We start from the raw sequence: 26,745 nt of genomic DNA on the forward strand, positions 1-26,745 counted from the left end.
TCCACAGCATGTTCATGATACCTGGCATGTGCTGAGTTACAGTACTGCACCAGAATTGTGCCCTATCTTGGACTTACTGGATGCTATAGGTTGTGCTTATTACATTTGCTGAGTCTGGGGTGCTGGTTCCAGATCCCTTTTGCCTTACCAGTCAAAGTATTGACTTGGAGAAGTGAGATGCAGTACTAAGAGAAGTCCCATCGTTATCAAGAATGGAGACATAATGAACTTATATATGAAACTGCAATATCTAAGATAATTTTTCTTTCCTTTTTAAAGCAAGTTTTTATCACCTCTGTTCAGCTATGGATTACATCATCCCTGGGTTCTGGAATGTATTGTTTGACATACTTTGAATTTAATAAGACATGATCCCTTACAGCCTTGATTTACATTGTGTATACGTCTACATACAGGGAAGGTATGCCTGTCTCCTGCACAAACAAAAGCTGTTTACATATCATATAACTATATTTGCAAAATACATAAAATCACTGAGTCCCACTAAACCCCAAATGGTTAGATCTGAACAAACATTACCTCCACCTCTCCACAGTCACACTCCTCCCCTTCTTCCAAGTAGCCATTTCCACATTTTTTCCCACCATACATTTTTTTTGTATCTGGCATGTTGGAGAGACACATCCCTCCACCAGAGTCCAGGTACTTCTCCAGCTCCCTTTTATTGCACCAGTTGAACACCTTGGGGAATGGGTGCCTAAATACAGACAGGGTAGAAAAACATCATGACAGAACTGGGTGATAGTTTAGACAATCAAAAATGAGCATGTGCAAATCTTGACAAAGTGCCAAAGGGCACAAATTGCAAAGGATGTCAATATTTTCTGTTACCTGAGTTATTAATTTCTGTTGTTACAATGCTTGAACCTATGCACTCTATATATGACTGTGCACGTGAGTGTACATGTTATGTGCTGGACGTTCTACCTACATGTCAGAACATTTTCACTTTTCCCTTAAATATTTTTCCTTATTTGGAGCAAATCATTCACATAAAAAAAAGACATCTAATGAATGGAGACAATTTTGTTAAAACCTGCTAAATCCCAAGGAGGGAGGCTTCATGAAGCAGGGAGTATGTTTTTAAGTGAATGGGTCTGGTATAATGGTTTTACGTGACTAAAATATGGAAGTTGTTGTGGTTCCTCATCCAGAATGAGCTCTGGAATCCCTGTGGGTTTCCAGAACTACTCTTGCTTCCCTTTTCTCTCAAAGCCAGATATTTGTTCCCTTTTAAACACAGGCTTTCTGTGGCTCACTGAAACTAAGCAACATTCTTGAGGCAACATGCATTCGATCTGTATTCTGACTTGGAAATACAGCCCTATCACTGTGTGTTTAATAAAATCAGTTCTCCCCTGAAGCATTCCTTTTTCCTCTCATTACCACATTATAACATGCATTATCTTTTGCACAAGATGCTTTAGGAACCCTATCAACTATCTATCTACACATCTCTTGTGCAACACAGGGATTAAAGCGACATGAACCTTTACATGCCAAAGTCATCCCTCTTTCCTCTCTACTTGCTGGCAAGGGGCAGTCCAGGTTTTGCAGAAGGATGTGTGGGAAGCATAAACTCAGAGACAAGGGGTTAGAAAGGCCCTGAGACAGTCTTCCAGGACAGAAGATAGGAAGATTTTACCATTTCTAAATGCTGCCAGGCCCCTACATTATGTAGGGCCAGTCTCAGGCAGGAATAAGTTCATTGGGAATTTAGCAGATACATACTGATACATGAGCAAGGGTTTGCCCAGCAGTATTTTCTCTCTAAACACACTGGCTCCAACAGGTAGCAACAGACCCACTTTCACTCTGCATTTCTAGGTCTTACTCCACCAAGGCTCTTGAAATGAAGCCCTTTGCATTCCTCCATGAGACCCTGTAAGACAAACTCACCCAGTTGCAGAAGCCATGATGCAGCCTCCATCTTCTGCAGGGGTACTACAACAACCTGCTGAATCATGATTCATGCCAAAGTTGTGTCCCATCTCATGGGCAATGGTAGCAGCCACACCAATGGCATTATCAGAGTGATCCTGTGCAAGGTCAAAGAGACATGTCAGCATTTTACCTGTGCCTGTGCTGTGCAACTCTGAGACAGTGGGGTAAGCAACACTTCTCATTATGACATGTAGAAAATAGGTACTGGAAGTATTCTTGCCTACAAGCAGGTGAGCTAGAAGCCTTAATGGCAAATGTTTTCTTCCTAGGCTTTAGGAGGCCTCTATCCTATGCATTCACTGCTGGTAAGAAACATCTTATTAGGTATTAGCAATTGCTTACCATGTTTACTCCTCCTGACTGGAAATCAGAGCACATGGCCATCACAGGTGCCAAGCCTACTGTGGTACCTTGGAAGGGCATACCCCTAAAATCAACCCAGAAAGAACATGAAATGGCACCAAGGCACTTGAGAAGGCAAGGCAGAGAAACACGCCCTGCAGTCCATAGCTTTATACATATGCACAGTGTCAGGTCAATACATCTTCTTCAAGTACAGGACATTACAGCAGAGCTACAAAGCCTTAAGACCTCTTTTTCTTGGACTACTGCTTTGTTTTAAAGGACAAACAGCCAAACCTATGGTTTTTAATGGTCTGGTGCCAAAAAGTGCTCCCTTCAAGCTTTGCAACAAGCATAGAAAAGTGCATTTCTGGATCCTTCACTGAGTGCTGTTTTGAATACTGAGTTTACATTAAGCCTGCTATTTGCTGGCTTGGGATCCAGGGACGTGACAGAGTATTAGATAACACCTTTGAGGTGCAGCCACACCAGCTACTGGTGGGAGAGCTGAATTCTGCACCGACCCTGCTGGTGTGTTTTAAAAGGAAGTCTTGGAAATTGTGCTCAGGACATGACTTAGGTGAAGGTGAAATACAGTAACGTTCAAGAGAAATAACAAACAAGCAAACTAACCAAGGGAAAAGTCATTGTATCTCCACATTTAGTTATTTACTGGTGGATGAATTACCATGAGACAGATGAGGTCTAAATTGCTGTAATTTTTTTTTTTTCTCCCAGTGACATCTGTGCTGCTGGCTACAGCTACTGGCCCTAATGAGATCACTAGGATGAGCCACAGATCATCAACTGTCTCCTAGCACTGTGTCCCCTGTGTCTTGGCGGGATGAGCTAGGAAAAAATGCCTTCCACAGAGCTTAGCTCTGCTTTACTGGTCTTGCTTATGGTTCAAATTTTCTTGAAATTGTATGTGTAGCTGTGGCAGGTCATGTACAGCTGCTTGTGATACACACACACATTGAGGCCGATGCACTTCGATGCACATATATTGAGACTGGTGCCTAGCCTGGGACCTCCACTCTTCCTAGTGTGGTTGTGCTCTGGGTGCCAGAGCTTAATGCTGGCTGAACAACCGCTACATAAATCTCCCACTCCGAATCTTGGAATATAATCTTACACACCGATTTCCCACCCATGCAAGACATTTGTCAGGAACAGGTCATTTTAGGAGAAATAAACCTACGTGATTAGCTGGGCATTATCATGTTTTCTGTGCACCCGTTCCTTGCTGCTCCAGGCCAGAAAGGATTTCAGAGTGGAGTAGGGATTCTCGGTCACCTCGCATTTATTCCAATTACTCCAGATCTCCAGCCCCACCAAGGCAATCCGGATATTCAGGGATCTGTAAAACTAAGATACAGGAATGAAAAGAGGTGACAAAATGAGCATCACTAATTTATTTACTGTGTTTTAAATCTTGTATATAAATGCTGCTGAATGCTACTACAGACACACACATGCCCAGAGAAGACCCTCTCTATAAATGCTTTGCAACCCAGCACTGCAGCTCTGCAGAAACGTGCATCACTCCAAATCTGAACTCAACTGAAGTACATTTTCAATGAATGAAAGAGAGAACAGCTAGAAAAATGAAGACTTTAAATATGTCAAAATTCCTGAAATAAGGAAGGAATTTGCTGCTCACATCAAGTACAAACAGGGTAAGTCTTTGTGGGTGGTGGGTTAACAAGAGTGGTGGAAGCAATTTAAGGGGAGCACAGGAGCGTGAAGGCAGAACATCTAAAAAGGTGGGATATTTACTTCAGCAGCAGTGGGTACCATGTTCAAGGATCACCTCTGAAGTTTCCTTCCAGCTCTACTAGCAAAGAATTCTACTATTTTAAGTGAATACTTCAGTCCCTTGTCAAAAAGCAGTATTTAGATAACACAGTTAATGTACAGATGTACTGATAAATAGAGATGCTCACGCTGTCTCCAAGGTAAGGAATGGAGATTCCCCCACCCCATCCCTGTTGTCCAACAGCAGAATCATTTGTCAGATGCTCTACGCTCCCCAAGTGACTGGGGAAAACTGCTGAAACATTATTCTCTCTCTCAAAAAGGCAGTCTTCCTCTGTTACAATTATTTCCCATCCTTCATGATTTGGACTTTGCTCTCCTCAGTTCATGCACACCTGATCTCACCTTATCTACGTAATTAGCAGCCTCCACTAATTTAAGCCGTGTTGCTTCAATGTTGAAGTGATGCTTCTGAAACTGAACAAAATGAACATGTCAGCACAAAAGCAACTAGAAAGAGCTGAGATGTGTTAAAACAAATCACATGACTCTTGGAATAAGAAAGTAACTATCAGGTGGAGCCCAAAAGTCTTCTTTCACTGTACATCTGACAGCAAGCCCATCTGTACAGGTATATTCAGAATTTATCCCTGGCATCCCATGGCAGAGATGTTACTCAAACAGTAGTAGTAACTCAGTGGAGCAATCCAAACTTATCAAAGCCCCCAGAGCCAGGGGCTGACAAAGAAATGACAAATTTATCAGGTAAAATACATGCTAACATGACATCACTTCTGAGGTCATGGCTTCTGTGCCTCCCATCATACCTCATCCAACAAATGGGGGATGCATCTCACTCATTCAGTTAATCTGCCTATTTAAACCACCTGTATTACTTTTAGCAAACCCTTCATTCAAGGAATTAAAGTTGCAAAACATTTCGATTTTTTTTAACATACAACAAAACCTGGGACTTTTTCTTGTAGGGAGGGAGAGAGTAAAGCAAGGACAGTTAACAATAACACTGGAAGGGCTTCTACCTCAGCTTGTCTAATGAAATGGTGAACAACATATGGCAGTTCCTGGGTATAACGTGTTTTCTCATCGTGTCCCTGGTATCCTGCCTAATAGAGAAAACAAAATAGGTTCTGCCTCTTTAGTTTGGTTCAGAATGAATTACAGCCTGGAGCACTACGTGGCTTTACCTATTGGAGTTTCAAGTTGTAAATTATGAATAGGACCAGCTTGGTCTGTGCTGGAGATTAAATGAAACACAAAGCACAGGGTGGTTTTGCACTGTCAGTAAGTGTGTCTGCAGTCTGTCCAGGCTGGAGATAGGGGAGGGATTGCTGAATTCACTGGGTCTCTTCCAACCCTATTCTATGACCTGAAGCCTTGAAAATATCTATTTATGTATCTGCTACAGGCTCAGACCAGAGGATAATCATGGTTATCTTCTCTAGAGATTAAGTGTACTGCAGATCAGTAAGTATGTTGTTTCTGGAAGCCCCCAGGTCATCCTAGGCTGAAAGCAGTCTCTCTCATTGACAACCAGGGCCAACCACTGGTACCTTGGGAGACCAGACCCAACCCTAGTCCCTCAACCAAATTGCAAACTGCATCTCTTCCCTGGCCAACAGTGACTGATTGTGGCAGCAATCTTACCTCTGCATAATCAGCCACAAGCAGAAGCTCCACATACTTTGTAGTCTGCAGAATGTCCCGTTTCACCTGTGGCAGCAGCAATGCACATTATTTCCCCAGTATTCCCCAAGAAACTCATCACTAAATACACATATAAGCCATTTTTCCAAGTTTCTTTTTCACTGGCCATTCACTCCACCCCATCACAAACAGGTACCTCTAGATATGATTGACTTTAATAACTGAATATCACAAGTCAGTTTAGTTACAGCAAATACCCACATGCTTGTCCTCAAACCACCCATTTGTTCATGTATCAGATGCACAAATCCATGCAGGAACAGCTACAGCCCAGATTCCTAATGCTATACAATGGTCCCCCAACACTCATTTATTTCCCTGCTGGAGCCAATCTTTGGCAAACAGCTTGCTACAAACTCTTTAAAATTTTCTCCTTGATTTCATTTTCTGGGCTATGCTCCTGGACAACAGCAGGCTCCTGGGGCTTGTAACAGGCAGGAAATCTGAAGCATCATGCATGGACATGCAGGTTTTGAACCCCGCTCACCCTCTGGGGGGATGGTTTCATCCCAATTGTGAATTTCTCAAGCAAGTCTTTGGATGTATCCTCAGTGCCCTGGTAGCCACAGGCTCCTGCCTGCAACCTGAGGTCATCCAACCTGTAGATCAAGTGCTGGTTTGGGCTGTCAGGAACCGGCTCTAAGATAAAGCTGGAATTGCTGCTCAATACAATAAGGCCTCTGTTGAAACAGGAAGCAACAAAAGGGAAAGTTAGTGACTATCAAACACAACTTCTACTGATGACTTTCCATATGACTATCTCTACCAGGTTGTTCAGTTCATTAATAAAAAGAATGGGGAACTTCTGAGCTCAGAGCAGGGAATCTCTGAGCTTGCATGTTCCATCTGTTCAGTGGAACACACACATTCAACTAATGTCCCACAATAGCCTGAGAAGTACTGGGTTGAAGTACAGCTTCTTTAAAGGTAGAGGAAGCTTTTCGAGAGATTGAAGAAACTTTTCTTTAACATAACTGACCTAAAAACCATGAAGACTTTGTTTGTCAACAGAAAAAACCACAGTTCTCTGTGCGACTCACATGTGGCCATACACCTCTGATTTCCTCAATGAGCATGTTATAGTCAGGAGAGCTAGAAATGTCCCATGACTGATGCCCACTGGAAGATGTGTGGTTTGATGGGCAGCATGCTGCCCTGCAAAGGCTCAAGTGAAAACAGCCATGTGTTCTCAGCTCCCATGCTTTCCTGGCAATTAGAAGGTGATATCAAGAGCTCCCAGCACACTGCTGACAGCTCAAGGGTGCAGGAACGCTACCACATGTGTAAACCAAGGAGACACCTCTATCTCCTTTGCAGCTAGGAAGACAAAGCCTAGGAAAACGTAGGCTGACAGAAGTAAGGCACACCTACAACTTTTGCTTTTGGATTATTTATTGCAAACCACAGGTGGTTGCACTGTCCTGTTTATGTCACTGTGCTCTTTGGCTAGTGCTAAGTTCACTTAAAATGTCTCAGGTTTGCTTTGGCACAGATTGTTTCCTGGCTGGAGCCTGTCCCATCAGCTCAGCTTCCAGTCAGCGCTGGAGAGCAGATGACCACTAATATCAATAAAACCCATGTGGTGCTTTGGAATCAAACTCTGAGCTGATTTAAATGGTCCTTGGTCACAACGAGCCATTTTCCCTACTGCTGCTGAGGAATACAGACCATCATTCCCTGCCAAAGACTGCATTAATGCAAAGTGAAGGTTTTAAATGCCTAACACATGCAGGCCGGCACCACCCAGGGAAAAAGTACAGTGGGGCTGACAACCCAGGAGGAAGGTCAGGCCTGCAGACATTGCCTCAAAATGCACAGAAAAAACTTGCCAGCTGTGGAGGCTGGGAGAAGGAGCAGGTTTCTGCATGAGTGTAGGGAATTGGGCTGACGTGGCAAGTCCTGCCCTGTCCCTGTAAGGGACGCAGCCCCAAGTCACTAACAGCAGTCTTGTGCTCCAGTGGACTCTCGGATTAAACTCAGTAATTGCACGAGTCCTGGTTGCCAGCACAAAGGAGGAAGAAGTCTAGGAGCTGGCTAGGAGCCCGTGGTGACTAATGACACCCAAATTTCGGCATTTCCCAACACACTCCCTTTTATGCCCAGAACTCTTGGCTGGGTGCCAGCTGAGAGCAGCTCTATCTGCCCAGAAGGAAATACAGTAACCAGGCTGCTGGAGAGCAGAGCTCGTGTGGCAGCACTCTGAGGAGCAGGGTAGAGGCACTTCCACAGCCCTGGTATCGCCAGGCACTTACCGCAGCCCTCGGCACGTGCTGAGCGTGACGCTGGAGTGCTCCCGGCCCCGCACGACCCCATGGTAAAAGCAGTGGTCCTGGAAGGCAGAGGGGAGAGGGTTGGCAGTGCTGGGAGGGATGCATGCTATATTTAGGCATCGCTAAGTTCCATGTTAGTGCTGCCCATACAATTGTTCTCTTCCCACTGCGTTTGGCAGCTGGACTATCGTAATACATCTCCGAGTCTGCAGCAAAATTCGGCCATTCAGCCGCCTTGTGCGAGTGCATCAAACGGCTCCTTGTTGCCAGTAAAAATTAAGAGCTTTGAATCCCCAAGGAGGATCAGATGGCTGCAGCATTAAGGCTTTCTGCCTGTAATGGGAGCTGCCTATGGATGGCAGCTGGCCACAGGTCAGGCCCCAAAGGACATGCCTTCAGCCCCAGAGGGTGATGCCACAGGCAGTGAGGAAGTCCCCGTCTGGGAGCTCCTGGCAAGACAAAGGCAGCCTCTGGCAGGGACAAGGGGGCTTTGGGGCAGGAATGCCAATATATTCATCACATCCTTCCCCTCGCCCTGGGGCAGCATCAGTAAAGATGATCTCATGGGGTTTTTATCTCTTATTTTTTGCAGTGCAACCAATGCACATCTTTGTGCCGCTGCTGCAGAGTCAGCCGAGGCCTGCGTGAGATCAGTAATTTATGGGAATTTTGATGAACAGGAGCAAGCTCAGAGGGACTGGTTTTCCCAAAGGCTGAGAACATCCCCAGTATACACTACCCAGTGACAAAACTAAAAGAAAAAGGTTGAGCTGCAGGATGAATTAACGATTCCCCAGCAGCCAGAGAGAGGGGAGCAATGCAGGCAGCTGACCTCAGCTTTCATAACAGAGCTTGGGCAAAACAGTAAGGTGTTTTAACCATTGCTGGGAGATGGAGACACGTCCTTGCTGAAACATCCCCAGGTCAGAAAGCCAGATTGCTCTCCCTTTCAGCTTAAAACCTTGAAGAAAGACTCTGGAGAAGGAAGACCACCCACTTCCCTGGTCCCCCTGTGCACTGTGGAAGGGAACATGGTCTCTGCACTCACTGTATGGGTCAGAGAGATGGTCTGAGGTTGTCCAGACTTGCTGTAATGAGTCTCAGTGTATCCCGGTGCAAAGAGGTTTCTGCAGACACAGGGAGGGCAGAAGAAAAGACAAAAAAACAACACAAGACATTTTTTTAGACCTAATCTGGTTTTCTGCTTCCTAGGTGTGCTAGATTCAGGTCTTTCTGAATTCAGTGTAATTCCTGTTGCTGTGAAGCACTAATGTGGATTTGGGGCAGTTGCCATTTTCTACCTGTAGCATGAAACCAACAACACAAGGAGAGAGCAGACAGAGACAGATATGTGGGGACACCAGCTGTGCTGTATCCCTACACTCTGCTCCACACCAGCATTTCCCATCTGTGAGGCACTTGTTAGCATGCTGTCCCAAGGGAGGTAGCGATTAATGACCTTCTCACATTCATCTATCTGCCCCAGCACAAGCTGAGCACTTCTCAGGGAGCACATTCACTTCCCAAAGGGCACAGCAAGCCATCTACCTAAGTGCTCTTTCAAGACATTTATTACGTTAAAGTAATAAAGGAGAGCCTGTCACTGAGCTCAATGAGGCACTGAGATCTGGTTCCAACAGCTCCAATGAACAACTCAATTTTTGTGTGAGGACTTAAAAAAATACCCCTGAAGCCCACCACCATCATCATCATCCCTTAATGAGTACAAGTGTCTACACAGAGTTTCTTTTACCACTGCAAAGTTATGGCCCAGAAAATCAGATTAGAATCAGTGCACCAAGTCCAGTGCACCACAGGCACATCCGGGCACCACTGCAAGTTCTCAGCTCAAATCCAGACTCTCTCCAGTGCCCAAGTCTGAGACCAATTATAAACCAATCTACTTTTCAACTTCTGCCCAGAAATCAGTTTGCATCTTTGTCCTAGAAAAATGCTGATTCTCCAATTTGAATTTGTTCATGTTATCCTCTTACAGACAATATCCTCCCTGTCCTCAGCCCAGGATCAGACCAAAAGTCTATAAAAAGCACTCCTGTGCACTGAATAGTAAGCATTTTGATTTGGTTCCAAAGGAAACAGCCTTCCCCTTCTTTTTAAACATCTGCATTTGCTAAACAGTGATGTAAAAAACTACAGCAAGTCAAAACCTGAGCCAAACCAAGAAGGTCATATCCTGTGTCCATCTCAGCAGCAATAAAATGTACATTTAAAACAGTTTTTTAAAACAATGGCCTTGTTTCCAAAAAATCTGGAGAAGGATCACAGAACATGCCCTTTCTATGAAACACACTTCTGCAGCAACCCTGTGGTGCGGTCAGGCCACCAAAGCACCAATGATTGCCACGTCACAGGGATGCCACATACAGCCTGGGCAGTGTGATGCCAACAGTGCTGCAGCTGTAGTTCAGTCCTTCAGCATCCCTATTTAATGCATTTTGCACACCAGAGTTTTGAACTATGACCTGCAAGAAAGAAAAAGTTTTCTTCTTTTCTTTGCTTGATTTCTTTAGGCTGCGTGAAGAAAGCTGCATCAGAAGGAAAACTATCTGCCTTGCGTTTTGGTATGTGGCAGTCAGGCCTGATCTACCTTGAAGGCATCTCTGTTTGAATAAGGGATTGGGTACTTGTGATATCTAAGTAAATCAGGCCAGAGCAACAGAAAACACAGTATTTTATCAGTGTCTGAAAGGGCTTCCCCTATTCAGCAGCCAAACAATCAGACACCTGAGCAAGTACCAATGGTTCAGTGTTGCATCTGATGTAGGGAATACAACAGCTTTTATCTCCACTTCCAAAATTTACCAGGAAATGAGCCCAGGAAAGCTCATTTGGTTTCTTTCTGATGTGTTAATTCTCTTAACTAGATCCAGTCAGCGATCACAAGGTGAGATTGCTGTGTTCAGCTATCTCAGTCTCTAAACTGAAGATAAGCAGAGAAACAGCAATCCCACAGAAAATAACTCCCTTCATTTCCCTGACTGCAGTAGCTTGCTCAGCGTGAGGCTGCAAGAAACAAATGTTTAATCAACAGATTGCATTAACTTGGAGGAAATTGCCTTGAGCAGGAGGTTTCTGCTATGTGTAAGACTGTCATCTTGAGAGCAGACAGTAAACTAGCATGCATCTGCCCAGTGGTACTACAGCCAGAATTAGACACTAGCCCATGGATTTTCAGTAGCTGAAGCTTGCACGGCCTTTTGCTTCATTCCCAAACAAGCACACTTATGTTTTCTTCCTGCTCCTTCATTCTTGGAAAGCAGTCACTATGAATAGCTGCTTTAGCTCTTCCCCCAGCGCCTGCCATAAAACTCCTCAGTGCTTTGACTCCAGGCCTCTGCTATGGTGCTGCTGCTCAGCTCCGGTGCTGAGCTAGGCCGCGCTGAGCACCAGAGCCCAGCACACCAGGTTTCAGGGCACAAGATGACACCACGTAACACACAGTGTGTGCACAACTCCTCCTACCTGCAGACTCAGGCTCCATCCTCTCCTCAGGTGGGTTAAGGAGCTGAGAGGCCTGTCTGTATTTCTAGGGATACTTAGGCAGCTGCTAAGCTGAAAACACACATCATCAGTCTGAGTGGTGCCATGTTACGACTTTCAAGCCTCTCTCCACCAGCTGACTCCTATTCTACATTGCAAGCTCCCTGTGAAATGTCCAGATCCTTATTCTGAGCTTGAAACAGTCCTGTTTTAAAGACCTGCCTTAATGCAGGAGAGCCTTGGGGCTCTTGTAGCACTGCTGAGAAGGGTTGTCATAGTGCATTGCATAGTGTGTGGTAGGAAGAGCAGTGAGCAAAGAGGAAAAACAACAGGACATCTTGCAACACCCTTGGGGTGCTATCTCACTTCAGGGCCTGTGAAAGTTCATTCCCACCCAGCTCAGTTCCTCAGCTAGTATCAAGCTTTCCACCAAACTGTAAATAAATTGGTGTGAAGCTTTGACAGGGGAGGTTTAGGTTGGATGTTAGGAAGAGGTTCTTTACTGAGACGGTGGTTGTGCACTGGCAGAGGCTCCCCAGGGAAGTGGTCACAGCACTGAACTTGACTGAGTTCAGGAAGTGTCTGGACGATGCACTCAGTCCCATGCTCTGACCTGGCTGGCCCTGCATGATGCCAGGAGTTGGACTCGATGGTCCTTACGGGACCCTTCCAACTCAGGAGATTCTATGATAAGTAGAGAAAAAAACCTTCTTTCCCTCTCAGTTAGCAGCCAGTCTTGTCCCTCTTCTCCATACACACCAGTTGTTGGATAAACAGGTGAGATCAGTGACATACACATACCCCAGAACCTTGGCAGTGGCCTTTATCTGCCATCATTTCAGGACAGCATTAGTGCCAGGCTGAACAACTGATTCCAGGGAAGCTCAGCCCTGCAAAGCATTGACAGACCTGATTCACTGTTCACAGAGAAGCATGGGGCTCACCTCCTGCTGGAGAAGGAAAAGCTGGAAAAAACACTATTACTTGATCCGTTCTTCTCTGTTACATTATGTCTCAGCAACTACCTCTCCACCAGCTTGTGATGAAGCAGCAAAAGTTTCATTGCAAAATAACATAATTAAAAGGCTTCTGAGATCCAGTTAGGCAGCTGGCAGATTCCTAGCACACACCATCTTCCTAAAAGGCAGTATGGAGTCCCTCATTAGAGGAGTTATCAGCATGAAGAATTGATGAAGTCAGAGGAAAAGCTGGTTTTAGCACTCTGCTTTGCTACACCATGATCACAGCTGCAGCCATGTGAGGCTGTTTGAGGACAGGGTAAGTTACACAAGGGCACTCAAGATGTTCTAGAGAAGCCCTAACGCCTTTCCAACAGTGACCAGCTTTTGGCAAGACCAGCTGTTCCCCAAGATCCAGCTCAGCATCCAGTTCAGGGTGGAATAGCCTGCTTTTGGCAGGATTTGCTCCCCAGAAAGCCTTGAGAGCCGAGTTATATGCAAGCGAGGAAGCCAAACAAAGGAAGAATGGCTCAATGCCATAATGTACAGATGGCTTGAGACTGTTTCTGCTGATGACCGACGTGGAGTGATCTTGGTCCCGCTCCAGCCTGTCAATGATATCATTGTTTGAAACAAAACCCTCCTCCCCACACCGCTGTGCTGCTCCTTGGGAGCGTCCTGCCATGCAGAGCTGACATTACAGGACAGCACAGCTCTGTTTTGCCACATCATGATGCCATGCCAACGCGGTCATGAGCCAATGGTATTCAACAGGAGAGGCAGACTGGGGGCGTGGGGCAAACCCCAGCTTTCTCAGTGGGCAGCTGCCCCTGGGACACTTGGGGACAGCACAAGAGAATGACCTACAGTTCATCCAGCCACCACAGAGGAGCAGAGAAGCAGCTGAGGGGAAGAGGGGCTGCGCGGCACACCCAAACATTCCCAAAAGCAGCAGAAGGAAAACTGTGGCCTTTCTTGCATGACCACATCCATTTGAGACAATGCAGATTTCCCAGCTGCTCTGGAGAACCTCACCCCTATTTTCCTGATAAATGGGAGCAGTTTTCTCTCACCTGTGACACATCACTTGTTAGCATATGTGTCAGGGGCTCCAAGCCCATCCCTTGTGAATGCGCTCAGCTTCACCAGCCAGAGATCACCCATGGGTACTGGGAAGGCCTGGTGGCACACAGGTGCTCTTGCTAATTGGACTAAGAAGGATTTTTTTTTATAATTTGTTCCCATGAGCAACTTTGTTTGGGTTCATTTTACAGAGGGGCTAGTCTGCATTAACAGCTGCCAATTTAAAAACACCCATGAGTATCTAGGAGACAGGCATTTTTTATTTCCTCCCAAAACCCAAAAGCTAAATGGTCCATGAAGCTCTCAGGAGAAATATCAACTCTTAATTTTTCAGTTGTGGGACTAAGAAAAATGAAGCCTGCAATCTCTTACATCTCTTCCCCTGTCCCTTTCCTGAAATCACAATAAATCTGTCCGGTTGCGCTGCCAGCATCTGGGAGTGGAGGGATTTAACTCTTCAAGAAAGTTAAGACATCAGATCTCCATCTACAGTTTGAGGTCCCACTCCATTGCCTCTCAACAGGATCCAAGTAGGCTAAGAAGGAGAATTTGACCCCTTATCTCCCAGTCACTTAAATGTTCCCTAAAGTCAGAATTTATTGTCAAAACCTGAGGTATGCCAAGACCATGGCAGGCCTGCTTTGCATACCCTCACCAGTGGGAAATCAGAGGTTTCACCACTGTGGAATCTTCCAGCCAAAACCCAGTATTAAAAAATCAATGAAACAATTTTTTTTCTTTTCTTAGTGAGTTTCACCCAGACAAAGTCTGGAGCTCATAAGCTCCTTTCCTCAAGAGTCTTTGCTGATGTATCTGAGATCATGTTTATTGTGTGAACATCAGCAGTTTTGGAAGGAAAAAGTAGCTTCCCAGACACTGAGGTGGAAGTGAACTATTGTAACACCTGGGAAAATGTCACAGGCTAAAGACTCTCCAGACCCTTATGCCACTCAGATCATCTGTGACACTCACTGTGTAAATCATGTTACAAGACACAAGCAAAATTTGTCACATTGTTCATTGGCTTACCAATGGGAACCATAAAAGTTTCCTGGAGAGGAAAAAGGCAATTAAATAAATGGGAAACAGGCTGATAGAGTCAGGGAGCAAAAGATTCAAAAGGCTTCATTTCCTCATCTCTTCCTCTCTGCCCCGCTCAAGGAAATCACTGGATATCCCAAGGGAATCAGGAGGCTGAAAAGCAGCCATGGCTTTCTAGATCCCAATCGTTTTTCTGATGACTACAAGAGACAGTAGAGCAGGATAAACTCCATTTCCCCCCTTCACATAACCCTTACTCGCTCCCCATGCAGGAAACCCATGAGACACTGATGATGCATAGCCCACCAATGGAATAATCTCATATATCCTTCCTGCTCAGGGGCAGGCAGCAACTTCCCCTCTGTCTCACTGCGTTGGTAGAAGATGGTCTGGAAATGAGGAAAAGCAGGATATGATGACATATAGGGTTTTATCACAACACTGAGAGAGCATCAAGCAGGGCTGGGGTGCTCACCACCTACCCAGGTAGAGCCAGAAGAGGTTGGAAATGATACTGCTTCTCATCAGATCTTGTCTGAAAATACCTATTGCCTCCAAGGTCAGACCAGATCTTTTTTCTGTGTCCTCAGGCAGTTGCTGCATAAACCCATTGGGACCCTACCACCAAGTGTCCCACACCACCGTGGCTGCTGCAGGCGGGTGGCAGCCGAAATATGCAGCTGAAACACAGAGCCAAACCACAGAGCAATGCCCAGCGCTGCCCATGGGATTCACCCCCAGGCAGGACCTGAGGGGGCCTTTCCCAAGTCTGGTCTCCCCACAAGAGACACAATGAGGAAAAGGAAGGAAGGTCTTGTTAATACCTTTCCTGCGCTCAGGTGAGGAGACAAATTCCCTGCAGGTTTCTGCTGTACATATATGAGCTCCCCTCTTCACTGGGAAGAAAAGGCTCACACTGCACAGGGCTGCCACACACATTCAGAGCATCGCAGCATCCCCTCCCTGCTTGGCTCAAAGCTGCTTTTTATTAACAAACACAAATGCCTTTTTAAAAAGTCACTTTGCATACAAGGTTTGCAACTCAAATTCTTCCATTCCTGAGCCCCAGCCAAATTTAAAGCTGCTTTATCGGCATCTCTCCATATATTTGTTGTTTGTGCAGCTTTGAGCTTTCCAGTCCTGCAGCTGCAAGGAATGGTTTTGAGTCATTTAAAACAAGCCTGAGTCCTTTGGGGGACAGACGTTTGCCATTATTCAGAAATGTTAACTAGTGTTGTGAATTCTGCTTGGAACACAGCGCAGTAGTTCCTTCTTATCAAACTTCTGAGCAGGAAATAATGCAATATTATTTTGACTACTAATGCAAGAATTGTATTTGCAGATATACGAAGCCCAAACTGAGATGTGCCCGAGCTTATTACAAAATACAGAGTTGTCCACAGTTCTGAGAAAGATACGCAATAAGTTCCACATTTCACCTCTGTGGATGAACACAATGCCCTTTTCATAAGGAGTTTGAAATCACAGGCTTGGTGTAAACATTTCTTGCACCTACTGAAAACAGCATGTTTATTTCAAAGCTAGTGCATCCCTACCTAAGCCATACAGATGATGACTCTCTACTCTTCCACCCTCTCAAAGTGAGCTCATATTCTCATCAGCTTTGTCTCTTCATAAGGAAGAGTGGTGAATGTGTAGTACAGCTGTCTAAGCCACCCAGAACATGACTTGCCACAGTTTACCTAGCTTGGCCTATCTCCTCTCTACCTTTAGGAACAATTGGGTGAATCTTGTGCAACCAGACCTGAGTTATGCCAATCATTTCATCTTTGCTTTGAGCAGCAGGGGTCTGGGATGTGGATACGAGAGTGAACAGGAGCAGGGGTAGTGTGTTTGCACCCCCGTGCTCAGCCCAGGGACAGACGGGAAGCAGAGCACCAACCCTGGCAGCAAAGCTGGTTTCCAAAGGCTCCTCTAAACCAGATCAATTAAATAATCCAGAACTCTGGGGCTTACATTAATTTTAAAAGCCCCAAGTACCTTCCTTAAATTTACAGTTTTGTTATACCCACTTTCATGTGAACTCAAAACCAGGAGCAGAAAGGTTTCAGAGAGCTTCAGAGGCAACTTCCCACTTGGGGGATTTCTCCTTCTCTTCCGCTGCCTGGGTGCCCAACAAATTTCTCAGAGAAGAAGTCCCTGATGCCACAACTACTCAGTTCCCAAACCTCAGCTAGGACTTCAGGCTTTACTATAAGACAAACAAAAGCAGTTGTGAGGTCCTGGGTGTTGGGGAGCAACCCCATGCTCGGAACATGAGATGCAACCCCAGGCTGGACTCTGCTTCGTGGTCTGCTTTGACAAGGAGGAGTGGTTTGCCACCACCTAGAAGTGCTCTATGATGTTGATAATTACAGCATCCACGGAGCACCCAAGGAACCCTGGTTTTGGGCTTCACATTTTTTGTTTTCTTCATCACTTCCCTCTTAATTTGAGGGTCTCTAAACTACTTCTGCACTTTCACAAGTCTGAAAAGTGGTGGCTCTCCAGAGCCTCTCATCTAATCAAGTTTAGAGTTGCATTTTGGGATTGTGCCATCACCTTTCTTGAACACGGACTTGAGGCCTGGCAAGACTCCCACATGAAGCACTGCTGTTTGAAATGCATTTTCCACAGAAAACAGAAATAAAAAGCTCCAAACCACTTGCTGCATTTCATCAATCCTAGTAAGGCGACTCATCCCGCAGTGGAAGTGTGTGTGCACACTTAAGCCTGTGTGTATACATCTCCATGAATGAAAATGCATTTCAGGAAATAAACACAACAGAAACCACCTATTATTATAATTCTGTTTACTAACACCAGCAATGAGTTTGTCTGGGAAAATAGCACAGCAAGGCACCTGGACGTTACATCATCATTCTCAGAGCACAAATGGATTCAGTCAGCAAGGATCCTTGCTTCTATTGTGCCAGAAATAGATTCACCTTTGCTTAATGATTGCAGAATATGCAAGACCTGATGGTCCTTCCACCAGAAAGGAGACTCCCAGCAGCTCTAGCAGTTACATTGCTTCCAGGTCAGGTTCAGGGACTGGCATTGCTGACCACCGCCATCGGCAACAGCTTTTTCTCGCCTGCATTAGACAGGACTGAGCTCGCTGTATTTACGCTGCCTGGTCTCTTCCACACATCTCTATTTTCCCAGCCAAGAGATACCAAAACACAAACTTTATAGCTGTATCTGTTTAGCTCTACACAGGTCTGTGACGGCCTGTGAAATGTGGCCAGCTTTTGCAGCTCTGAAACTCCCAGTACCTTCTGTGGCCTATGACAGAAAACACCTCGTAGGATGTACTTGCCTTCCATCAGCCATCAGATTTCAGTTTTTACTGCAGATGATGCCCAGAAAAGTCTGGTTTTCCTCCAAAAGACCCTGAATATCGTTTAGGTTTATGCACTAATAAGATCATCTGACACTTCGCTCTTTCAGAAGGAAAGCTGAGCCCCCAAACTCTGTGGTTGGGATGTCCAGACAATACATTTAAAATTTAAGCAGGGTCATTATTCCAAGGTTATTATTCCTACTGACTCTAGTACACAAACATTAGGTTGTGTTTCCATAGATAAATCTCCATACCCATTTAAAAATAAACAGAACACCAATGGTTCAAGTGGACTGCTTAGCAAGGACAAGCTTCTTGCATCTACATTTCCAGCTGCTGTTCCACCACTGGAAACTAATACACTCACTGGAACAAGCCTCCAGATAAGGATCCTTCTACCTACCTAACCTCCTGCAGCTGCAGCTGAATTCAATACACATCACTCCCTGTGATTCCACACAGCATTGCTGTATCATGCCTGGGAGGAGGTTGCATTTCAGCTAATGCAAACTGTCAGATCATTTCTCCTAGGAAACGGAGCAGGACCTCTTCAGCTCACAGCAAATGAGATCCTTATTAGAGGCATACTGACTTTAAAGCATTGAGCCTTTGGTAAAGAGTGCGCTTTGCATCAGCAACATTTTCGAGTTAACATAGTAAGAATTATGCAAAAGTAAATTTATACAGGGAGGAACAGGTTGTCAGCTCCTTTTTTTGTTGTGAAAGCTCTGTTATAGTCAGCGCTGCTTGGCTGATCAACATCAGTGGGGACTCAGACCTGGAATAACCTTGAAATCCAAAGGATTTCCTCATCCTGTTGAAGTTTTCCTGTTGACTTCACTGTAATCCTTACTCATTATTTTAGTGAGACCACAAGTCAGAACACAAGGCACAAGTACACTTACCCATTTTTCTCCAATTCCAAGATGAGCTCCTGGCCTTCCACATTTACCTTAACTTCAGCTCTGAATGGATGCTGCATGGAAAACAAGCAGTACCCGTTACTCATACATCATCAGAATTACAAACACATCCAGAAACACCTTACACCACTCCACACCACAGGGGAAGGCTTTCACCCTCAGTCGTGGAGTGCCTGGAGAGGAAAGGGATGTGCTGGGGTGGGTCCCAGCTCCACACATGCTGCTGTATCCCCATGGCACAGCCATGCTGGCACAGAGCCGGGAAGCAGTACAGGCACACTGGTGGGATGCACCTGAACTAGTGACCCAGGTGTCTCAGTAGGAGGGATGAGGGCTCGGACATGGCATCAAGTTGTGATACTGGAGCACTTGGAGCGCTTCACCCCTTCCCCTGTATGCCATGGAGAGGACCACATCACAGGACATCCCAACTTGTCCCAGAGATTTACAAGTCAAGTATATGAGCTAATTAATCAAAGCTTCCTTTGTCATCCCAGCAGAAAAGGCATTTTTAGGAGCCTATTTCAAAACAAGAGGAATCATGCCTCTGAAAGATTTTCAGAAAATTCCTTTTCTCCCAGAAAATGCCAGTAAGATCCATGCAGCAGGATCCCTTAGATATCTTTAGGCTCTAGCTGTTGTTCAGACAGTATTTCACAGCTGCTCTCGGATTCATCCCAGTCTGCCAAGGGACTGGAAGCCATGACAGTGACTTTCTCATGTTCACATGGTCACAGCCCAGGTTTGCAGTGTGCCTACAGCTCCAAATGAAAGCTCCCCAACACCTACTGCTGTTAATAGAAAGGACACTTGTTTCTTAGTGCGATGGCAAATGCATGCACTAAAAGCAACACTAAAAGAGTAATAATTCAAGAGACTGAAAGAATAGAATATCCCTTCTAGAGGCCAACAAGAACTTCTGGAGGTCTCCAGGTTCACTCCCTCAAAGCAGGACTGCTAGAGCTATGGTCAGCTGGGGTTTTCTGAGTGTTTTTTCAGAAAGGAAACAGATGAATAAATTTCTGAGAAGATAAATAACTATTTTATAAGAATGGACTTCTCTATTCATCTGAAAGGGAAAAAAAATCATACGAATGAGATGATTAACCCAAAACTACTTCCTAATTGAGTGTTGGAGGCAATTTTGCAGAACTGGTAACTAAAAGGGAAATAAAGTGAGGCTGACTGAATAGGATGTTCTGTTGAAAGATGTGTTATCCAAGAGATTTGCTCAGGTGCCACTTCATCAATTCCAAAGTTTAGTTACAAACTTCTCCTTTCATCAGCTCCCTCATATTCCGGGTTTTGTTCATCCTTCCGTCTGTTTCCAGGACGTTATACCCACAGAGATGATGCAATACAAGTTAATACAGTTACTATATACAACAGCAGCTAACTCCAAGGGGCTGAGCTCAGTTTACTGAATCACAGGTACTCAGCACACCTCAGGGTACGTGTGTTGCTTTGCTAACAAACACACAAGTAATGGAGATCACCTTGCCCATAACTGGGGAGGTATGAAGGTCTCCACACAAAGGTTAGGCAAACATTATTAATAATGCTTTTCCCTCTCCTTCAATAAACTTGCTACTTAAGAGTTCTTCAATTGCTGTGTAACTGAAATATCCCAGCTGTACGTAAGATTTGCTAATACTGGTTTTAGAGCCAACAGGAACTGGCCTGAAACAAACCAAGTACGACCCCTGAGACCCAGTAAATTTGTATAAGGGGGAATGCTGTCCAGATGTATTTGTATCACTATCAATAACACAGAGGGCCAAAACTTCCAGGCACCACTGCAAGAACATTTTTTAATAAAGACCATGAGAGAGTCGTCGTAATTTTTTTTTTTCATATGACAAAATAAGAAGTTCTAGAAAGTCTCATCACCATATGGAGAGGACATAAAGCCCAAAATAACACCACTTGGGGAGATGCTGTGATTTTTCTTTAGTATAATACTATGGCTTCCCTTTTTCTGGTTCACAGCATAACACCATCTGGATTTTCCTCTTTCATTTGATGATGAAACTAATAACTTCTTGATTGTGACAATGTAACAGTAGGAAATAGAGCTGTATTTGTGGTTGATGTTTAAGTCTGGTGACTGTTCTCAGAATGGCTTGCATTAGTGACCTGCCATTTCACCCATCTCATGCAAGAGACGCTGCAGATCTGTACCTACGGTGTCCAAGACACACTCCAACACAACTGAGCTGCTGGCTGCCTTTCCTTAGCAAAGCGCCCTCAGAGCTGGGATTTCTCCTGCTAAAGCAGATACTTGTATTCATCCGTCCCCTGAATCCTATTGTCTCATCCCGCTTCCACAGACCTATCGGTCAGGTAGACTTGATGCAGGGTTTAGGCACGACAGAGGGCAAACGATGAGAAGCCTTTGCCCAGGGTGAGCGCAAGTCGCCGGGAGCAGCCCCAGGCTCAGCATCCGAGCTGTGCCAGCCCGCTCGGGATGCGTGACAGCCGCAGCGGCTCCCCGCGCTGCGGACGGGCTGCCTGGCTCATCCCTGCGGCTCGTCACGCAGCTCGCCTCACGGCAAAACGCTCCTGGCGAGGTCCTGTACTAACCGCGACATCGGTGCTCCCTTTGGAAGCCATGCAGGGCTTTGAAAGGAAAACATAAATAAAGCGCTGGGCGCGACCTACCTTCTCGCTGCCGAAGCTGCCAGGCGCTGCCCAGCGCGGCACCACCACCTCGGGCTGCAGCTCCGCGCCGGCGGAGACCCCTCTCGCTGGGGAGACACAAGAGGAGCCGCTCAGGACCCCGAACCCATCCGCACCCCCGGTTAAAGGACACGAAGCGGAGCGGGAGGGAGAGCCGGGTTGCAGGGAAAGCAGCATGATTTCCAACCCCCCCCCCCACTCCGTCCTCCCAAACCCCTCCGCCTGCTCGTCCTCCCTCCTTCCCCGGGGGGCTCACGCAATCTCAGGGGCTTGCGCAAGGCGCAGCCCCCCGGGCCGGGCACCCCGCACTCACAAGGCGGCAGCGGCAGCAGCAGCGAGAGGGCGATGCCGCAGAGCAGCCCCCGGACCCGCATGGCTTACTAGCGCCACGCTCTTTCTCGTGGCCTTTTGAAGGGTTGGGTTGCTTTGACGTGGGCTGAACTCCCAATCATTGTCTCTGGACAGCTGAAGGGATAATAATATATATAATTTTAATAATATATATATAATTTTGTTTTATATATATATATATTGTTATATAATGGGCAAAAGTGAAATGATGTTCACTGTATTTCTCCCCTTAAGGCAGATGGAGGGGCTGGGGAAGGACTTGGGAGCATCCACAGCTGACACGACCCAAGCTGGAATATACTCACTCCCATGAGGCTTCCAAATGAGCATCCCTGTCTTCTCCTGCATCTTCAGGGGTAGCCACACATCATCTCTTTGGTAGCCCTCTGCCTTTGAGGGAGATGAACACCCAGAGGACCGCCAGACACAGTGTCTCGTCGCTGGGCTAGCCAGTATGGCCCAGGGTCACATCAGGAGAAGAGAGCACAAGTTGAGGCCATGCTGAGGTTACCAGCTCCAGATACCTGAACTCTGTGGTGCTGTAGATGGTCCTTGCACATGCTGAGCCTGGGAAAAGCAATTTCTTTATGTCAGATTATGTCTGCTTTCACTCCCAGACAGCCCAACAGCAGCCACACTAGCAAGGCTGCAAGGCTGGACTGACATACCTCTTTATGGGGTCGGCTCAGAGTGGCAGGAAAAGGTATTGTCTCTGTCACACTCTTCCGACAGCCATCGATCCATATTATCCATACAACCCTCTCCATTCATCTCTATTCTTAAGTGTCTTGTGTGGGTGAACCACTGAGGAAACAATTTAAGAAATGGGAAGAATTTGTACCTGGCCACACTTCAGAGTGTGTCACTAAATCAGGCTGATAGGAAATTAGTGCTCCATTTAGAATAAAGGTTTGCTGGTAATAGTCATGATTTTGTCTCTTGCCCAGAGGTTTATTCATGCTGTTGAAACCACTGAGCTCCCTTTTACTGAAGGTCTTTGCTGATTCCTGCCAATGAGGCCCAAGGAAATGTGACTGCTTCCACTTGCAGATGCCATTTTTGTTTATGACTTCCATATATGTCATAAACAAAAATGTCCCCCCAGAACTTCATAAGCTTTATCCCCAGTGTCACCCTGGCAGAAGAAAACTAGGACATCTCAGGCACAAGTAGAGGGAATTTTCAGGGGGAGCAGGTTATAAACAACATTTTTGCTGACCCACAGGCAGGTCACTAATTTCCATCACACAACTAAATAATGTTATTTTCCAGAGCAAAAATCCAGGGACCAGATTTCAGCTATTTTCTAATCATATAGAGCATCTTGAAGAGGGGCCTTGAATTTTTTGTTAACTCTCCCATTTATTTATAGCTGCCTGGAATATAGAAGAAAACAATGTCACCATTGTTGATGCCTTTATTACAAATAAAGAAAAGTGTGAGCCAAATTTAGGCATAAATTTAGCTATACTGCTTTCATCCCTGCATAAAAAACCCACCCTACTTTGATAAGGAACATGTATACTTGTGCTGAAAGATTGTCATAAATCTTCTCAGTACAACAAACCTTCACAGGGACTGCTCCATATATTTCTCAAAAAGAACAGCAGTTCAAAAAGAGGGGAAAATGGAGTAAAAGGAGCTTTACTTTAAGATTGTTAAAATACTTTGGCCAATAAGCATCTGCTCATGTTTTTTTGTCAGCATTTGAGTGTCATAAAAATGAAATACATGCATTTGCTATATAGTAATATTTTGTCTTTGGATCTTGGTTATATGAGAATTGATATCTTCATTTGTAATCACCAGAAAGTCCATCTATAAAAAGATAACCAGAGACAGAGCAGTTAAATATAGTTCAGTCTCTCTCTCTATATATATATATGATATATTGCTCACATTGCTGAGATGTTGTTGCATGGAAAGACTCAGGATATTCAAACCTTTAACAGTGCTCAGAGGCTGTAATGCTACCTGTCTGATGAGTCAGATCCCGTCTGTGCCCATCTCTTACTGAATCTGATTGAATGATGCATAATAATAATGGATAGATTGATCAGTGGGACATTTGCCTGATTCACAGAGGAAGGTCAGGCTTTCGGTTATCAAGGAATTACACAGACCCAGACTCATTTCCTCCAGGATCCTAACTGCCTGATTAGAAGTATCAGCTGGGAATTTAGAAGCCTGTGCTCTTTTGCATTATCTATTGCATGCCCTTTGATGAAGGGATGAACACATCCATTAGCAGCAGCCTCCATGCAGCACTGAGTAAGGGCTGGTGCACATGGTCCTTCAGGAGGTTTGAAAATCGGGGGGGAGGGGGGGTGTGTGTTCAGTTTCCCCAGGACAAAGCTGATACAAATGTTTTTGCAGTGGGGTTTCTGCATTTGCTTGGTGGTTTGCAAGATGGTTTAATGCTGTCGTTGTTAGCTGGAATGCAAAAGGTGATGACACTCCCATTATGTTCATAGTAGATTAGCCACCTAGAAGGAAACAGACTGATAGATCTATAGAGAAGAATGCCAGTTCAAGAAACAGATTTATGCAGCGAATGACTCGGACATGTATCAGACTAAAAGCTCAGTAATATTTCATCGGAACTCACTCTTCAGAAATGGGAAAGGCTGCTGCAGGAACTGCTCTGAAAAGCCTCCTGCTGACACTGGAGACAACGTTAGCAAGGATCAAAGTCTTAGAGGGAGAAGGTAGAAGACTTTTTGTCCTGCCTAGCCTCTGCATTAGACACTCATGCTGATGAAAGAAATTGTATGTCTTCAGCTGACAAGAGGAATATGGAATATTCCATTTTTCAAACACTTGTCTCCTTCAGATCACTTGAAATGATCAAAGGAGGAAGGCTGTGGTCCTGCAAAGGGAACTGGTGATTTAACAGCAAACTTCATTATTCTGAGTCATAACAGTTGAGAACAGCTTCATCTGACTCAGAATCTTCTGTTTAACTTTGGTTTTCCACCACCCATGTCGGAGAACAGGAATACTTGGAAAAGCCCTAGAGCAGCTGTCCTGCCAAAGAGGGAGAAGGGCTGTAAGATGATCAAGTACTAGACCAGGGCTTGTCCCAGTGTGCTGTTAGGGAAATAGTATCAAAGCACTCTCTACACTTGTTCTAATGGGTGGGTCACTGCTGCTGCTTTTGCTTCATTCCTACAGACAACTGAACTTAATGGTAGAGGACTCTATATGCAGACACGTTGCATCTTTTTAACTGTATTTGTACACATAAAGCACTGTGTCCTCTCTGTGTTGCCTACAACCTTCGCCAATGCAATAGTGATTAAGCTGAAGTAGTTTATTCTTGTAAGAGAAGAGGTACAGGTATAACAGCACAAGGGCTTTTGATAACAACCAATCCATAAAACTGTCCTGTAACTTTGGAGAAGAAATTTGTCTCTGCAAAGGGATAGTCAGCAGGAAGCACTATTAAGTGTGTTTAGACTTTTATAGCAGCAGGAGGAAAATAAACTTGGTTTGGAAAATCTGCACCGGATTTGTTTTTCAAGCTGAAAAGCATGCAAGATAAATGTTGGTTTAGATTAGGGCACACAGCAGAGAAAGAACAAAGGAATTAATTATAAGAGAGCAGAGTATGTCTCATGTCTCAAATACCCTCTGCTGTGCCATGAGGAGGGCACACAGTTGCCGTGGGACTGGCCCTGCCAGTGACCCACTTCATATGTTTCAAGGGGAGAAACAACAGCACAGATACCTGGCACTTCAGGAATCTGCATTTAGCAGGTAAGTTCGAAGGTGGACTGAAACAACCTAGAAATGGAACCTAGAAACTTCTGTCACAAGAAGATTCCCTTTTGTGGGGCTGCCAGAGCACGCCAAGATTCAGAGGAAGACAGGTTTGGATGGTTAGAGCTCTGCTGAGGGCTTGTCGTGGTTTAGCCCTGGCTGAAGGCCAGATGCCCACTGAAGTCAGTCTATTACTCCCCTTCTTAGTTGGACAGGGGAGAAAATATATATTAAGAGGCTCAGGAGTCAAAATAAGAACAGGGAGAGATCACTCTGTCATCGACGTGGGCAAAACAGACTCAACACAAAGTGAAGAAGAGAGAAACTATTCCATTACACTACACTACAACTACAAAGAACAGTGAAGAAAACAGTGTTGAGAGCACGACCAGATCTTAAAACAAATGTAACCAGATCTTAAAACACTTTCCCCCACACCATTCCCTTCTTAGCAGACTTTAGTCAGGATTATGCTCCCTTCTTCCCCCCTGCTCGCAGTACGGGGGGGCACAGGGACTGGGGAAGATGGGGTTCTCGGTAGCACCTTTCCCCCACTCCTCCATTCTAAACAGACTTCCCTTTAGCCATGATCTTGCTCCCTTCTTCCCCCTGCTTGCAGTATAGGGGGGCAGGGACTGCGAGAAAATGGGGTTCTCGGTTACTTCTTCATGAGCTGTTTTCCTTTTCCAGACCTTAAGACACCTCTAACCTCCCTCACCGCTCCCTTCTTAGCCGACTTCACTCTAGTCATGATTTGTCTCCCTTCTTCCCCCTGCTCGCAGTACAGGGGGGCAGGGACTGGGATATGGGGGCTTTGGTCAATCCCTTGCAAGTTGGTTTCCCTCTCAGCTGGGGGCTGGGGGGCATTCATTCCACACCCTCCCCCTGCTGCACTGTGGGGTCTCACCCACAGGAGATAGTCCTCCAAAAACTTCTCCGACTTGAATCCTTTCCCCAGGACTTTATCTATTCACCAGCTGCCCTGCCGTGGGTCACTGCTATGGCGGGCAGTCATAAATCACAATGTCTCTCAGTCCCAG

General features: G+C 45.4%; 1 protein-coding gene across 1 annotated transcript in view; it reads right to left on the reverse strand.

Annotated features, from left to right (window-relative positions):
• The window catches only part of ADAM19 (ADAM metallopeptidase domain 19), a gene marked incomplete at its 5' end in the record, with an annotated part of 30,907 nt that extends 8,941 nt beyond the window's left edge, over positions 1-21,966 (reverse strand). Inside the window, 12 exons of the mRNA XM_084268826.1 lie at positions 541-718; positions 1,921-2,060; positions 2,308-2,392; positions 3,509-3,675; positions 4,471-4,542; positions 5,731-5,796; positions 6,278-6,470; positions 8,043-8,119; positions 9,109-9,187; positions 18,896-18,966; positions 21,575-21,660; positions 21,906-21,966. Of these exons, the coding sequence (XP_084124952.1) occupies positions 541-718; positions 1,921-2,060; positions 2,308-2,392; positions 3,509-3,675; positions 4,471-4,542; positions 5,731-5,796; positions 6,278-6,470; positions 8,043-8,119; positions 9,109-9,187; positions 18,896-18,966; positions 21,575-21,660; positions 21,906-21,966 (1,275 nt within the window). The remainder of the gene's footprint in view (positions 1-540; positions 719-1,920; positions 2,061-2,307; positions 2,393-3,508; positions 3,676-4,470; positions 4,543-5,730; positions 5,797-6,277; positions 6,471-8,042; positions 8,120-9,108; positions 9,188-18,895; positions 18,967-21,574; positions 21,661-21,905) is intronic.
• Positions 21,967-26,745: the final 4,779 nt, after the last annotated feature.

Source organism: Gallinula chloropus (genome assembly GCF_964237585.1).
Source record: "Gallinula chloropus genome assembly, chromosome: 10".
NCBI lineage: Eukaryota > Metazoa > Chordata > Aves > Gruiformes > Rallidae > Gallinula > Gallinula chloropus.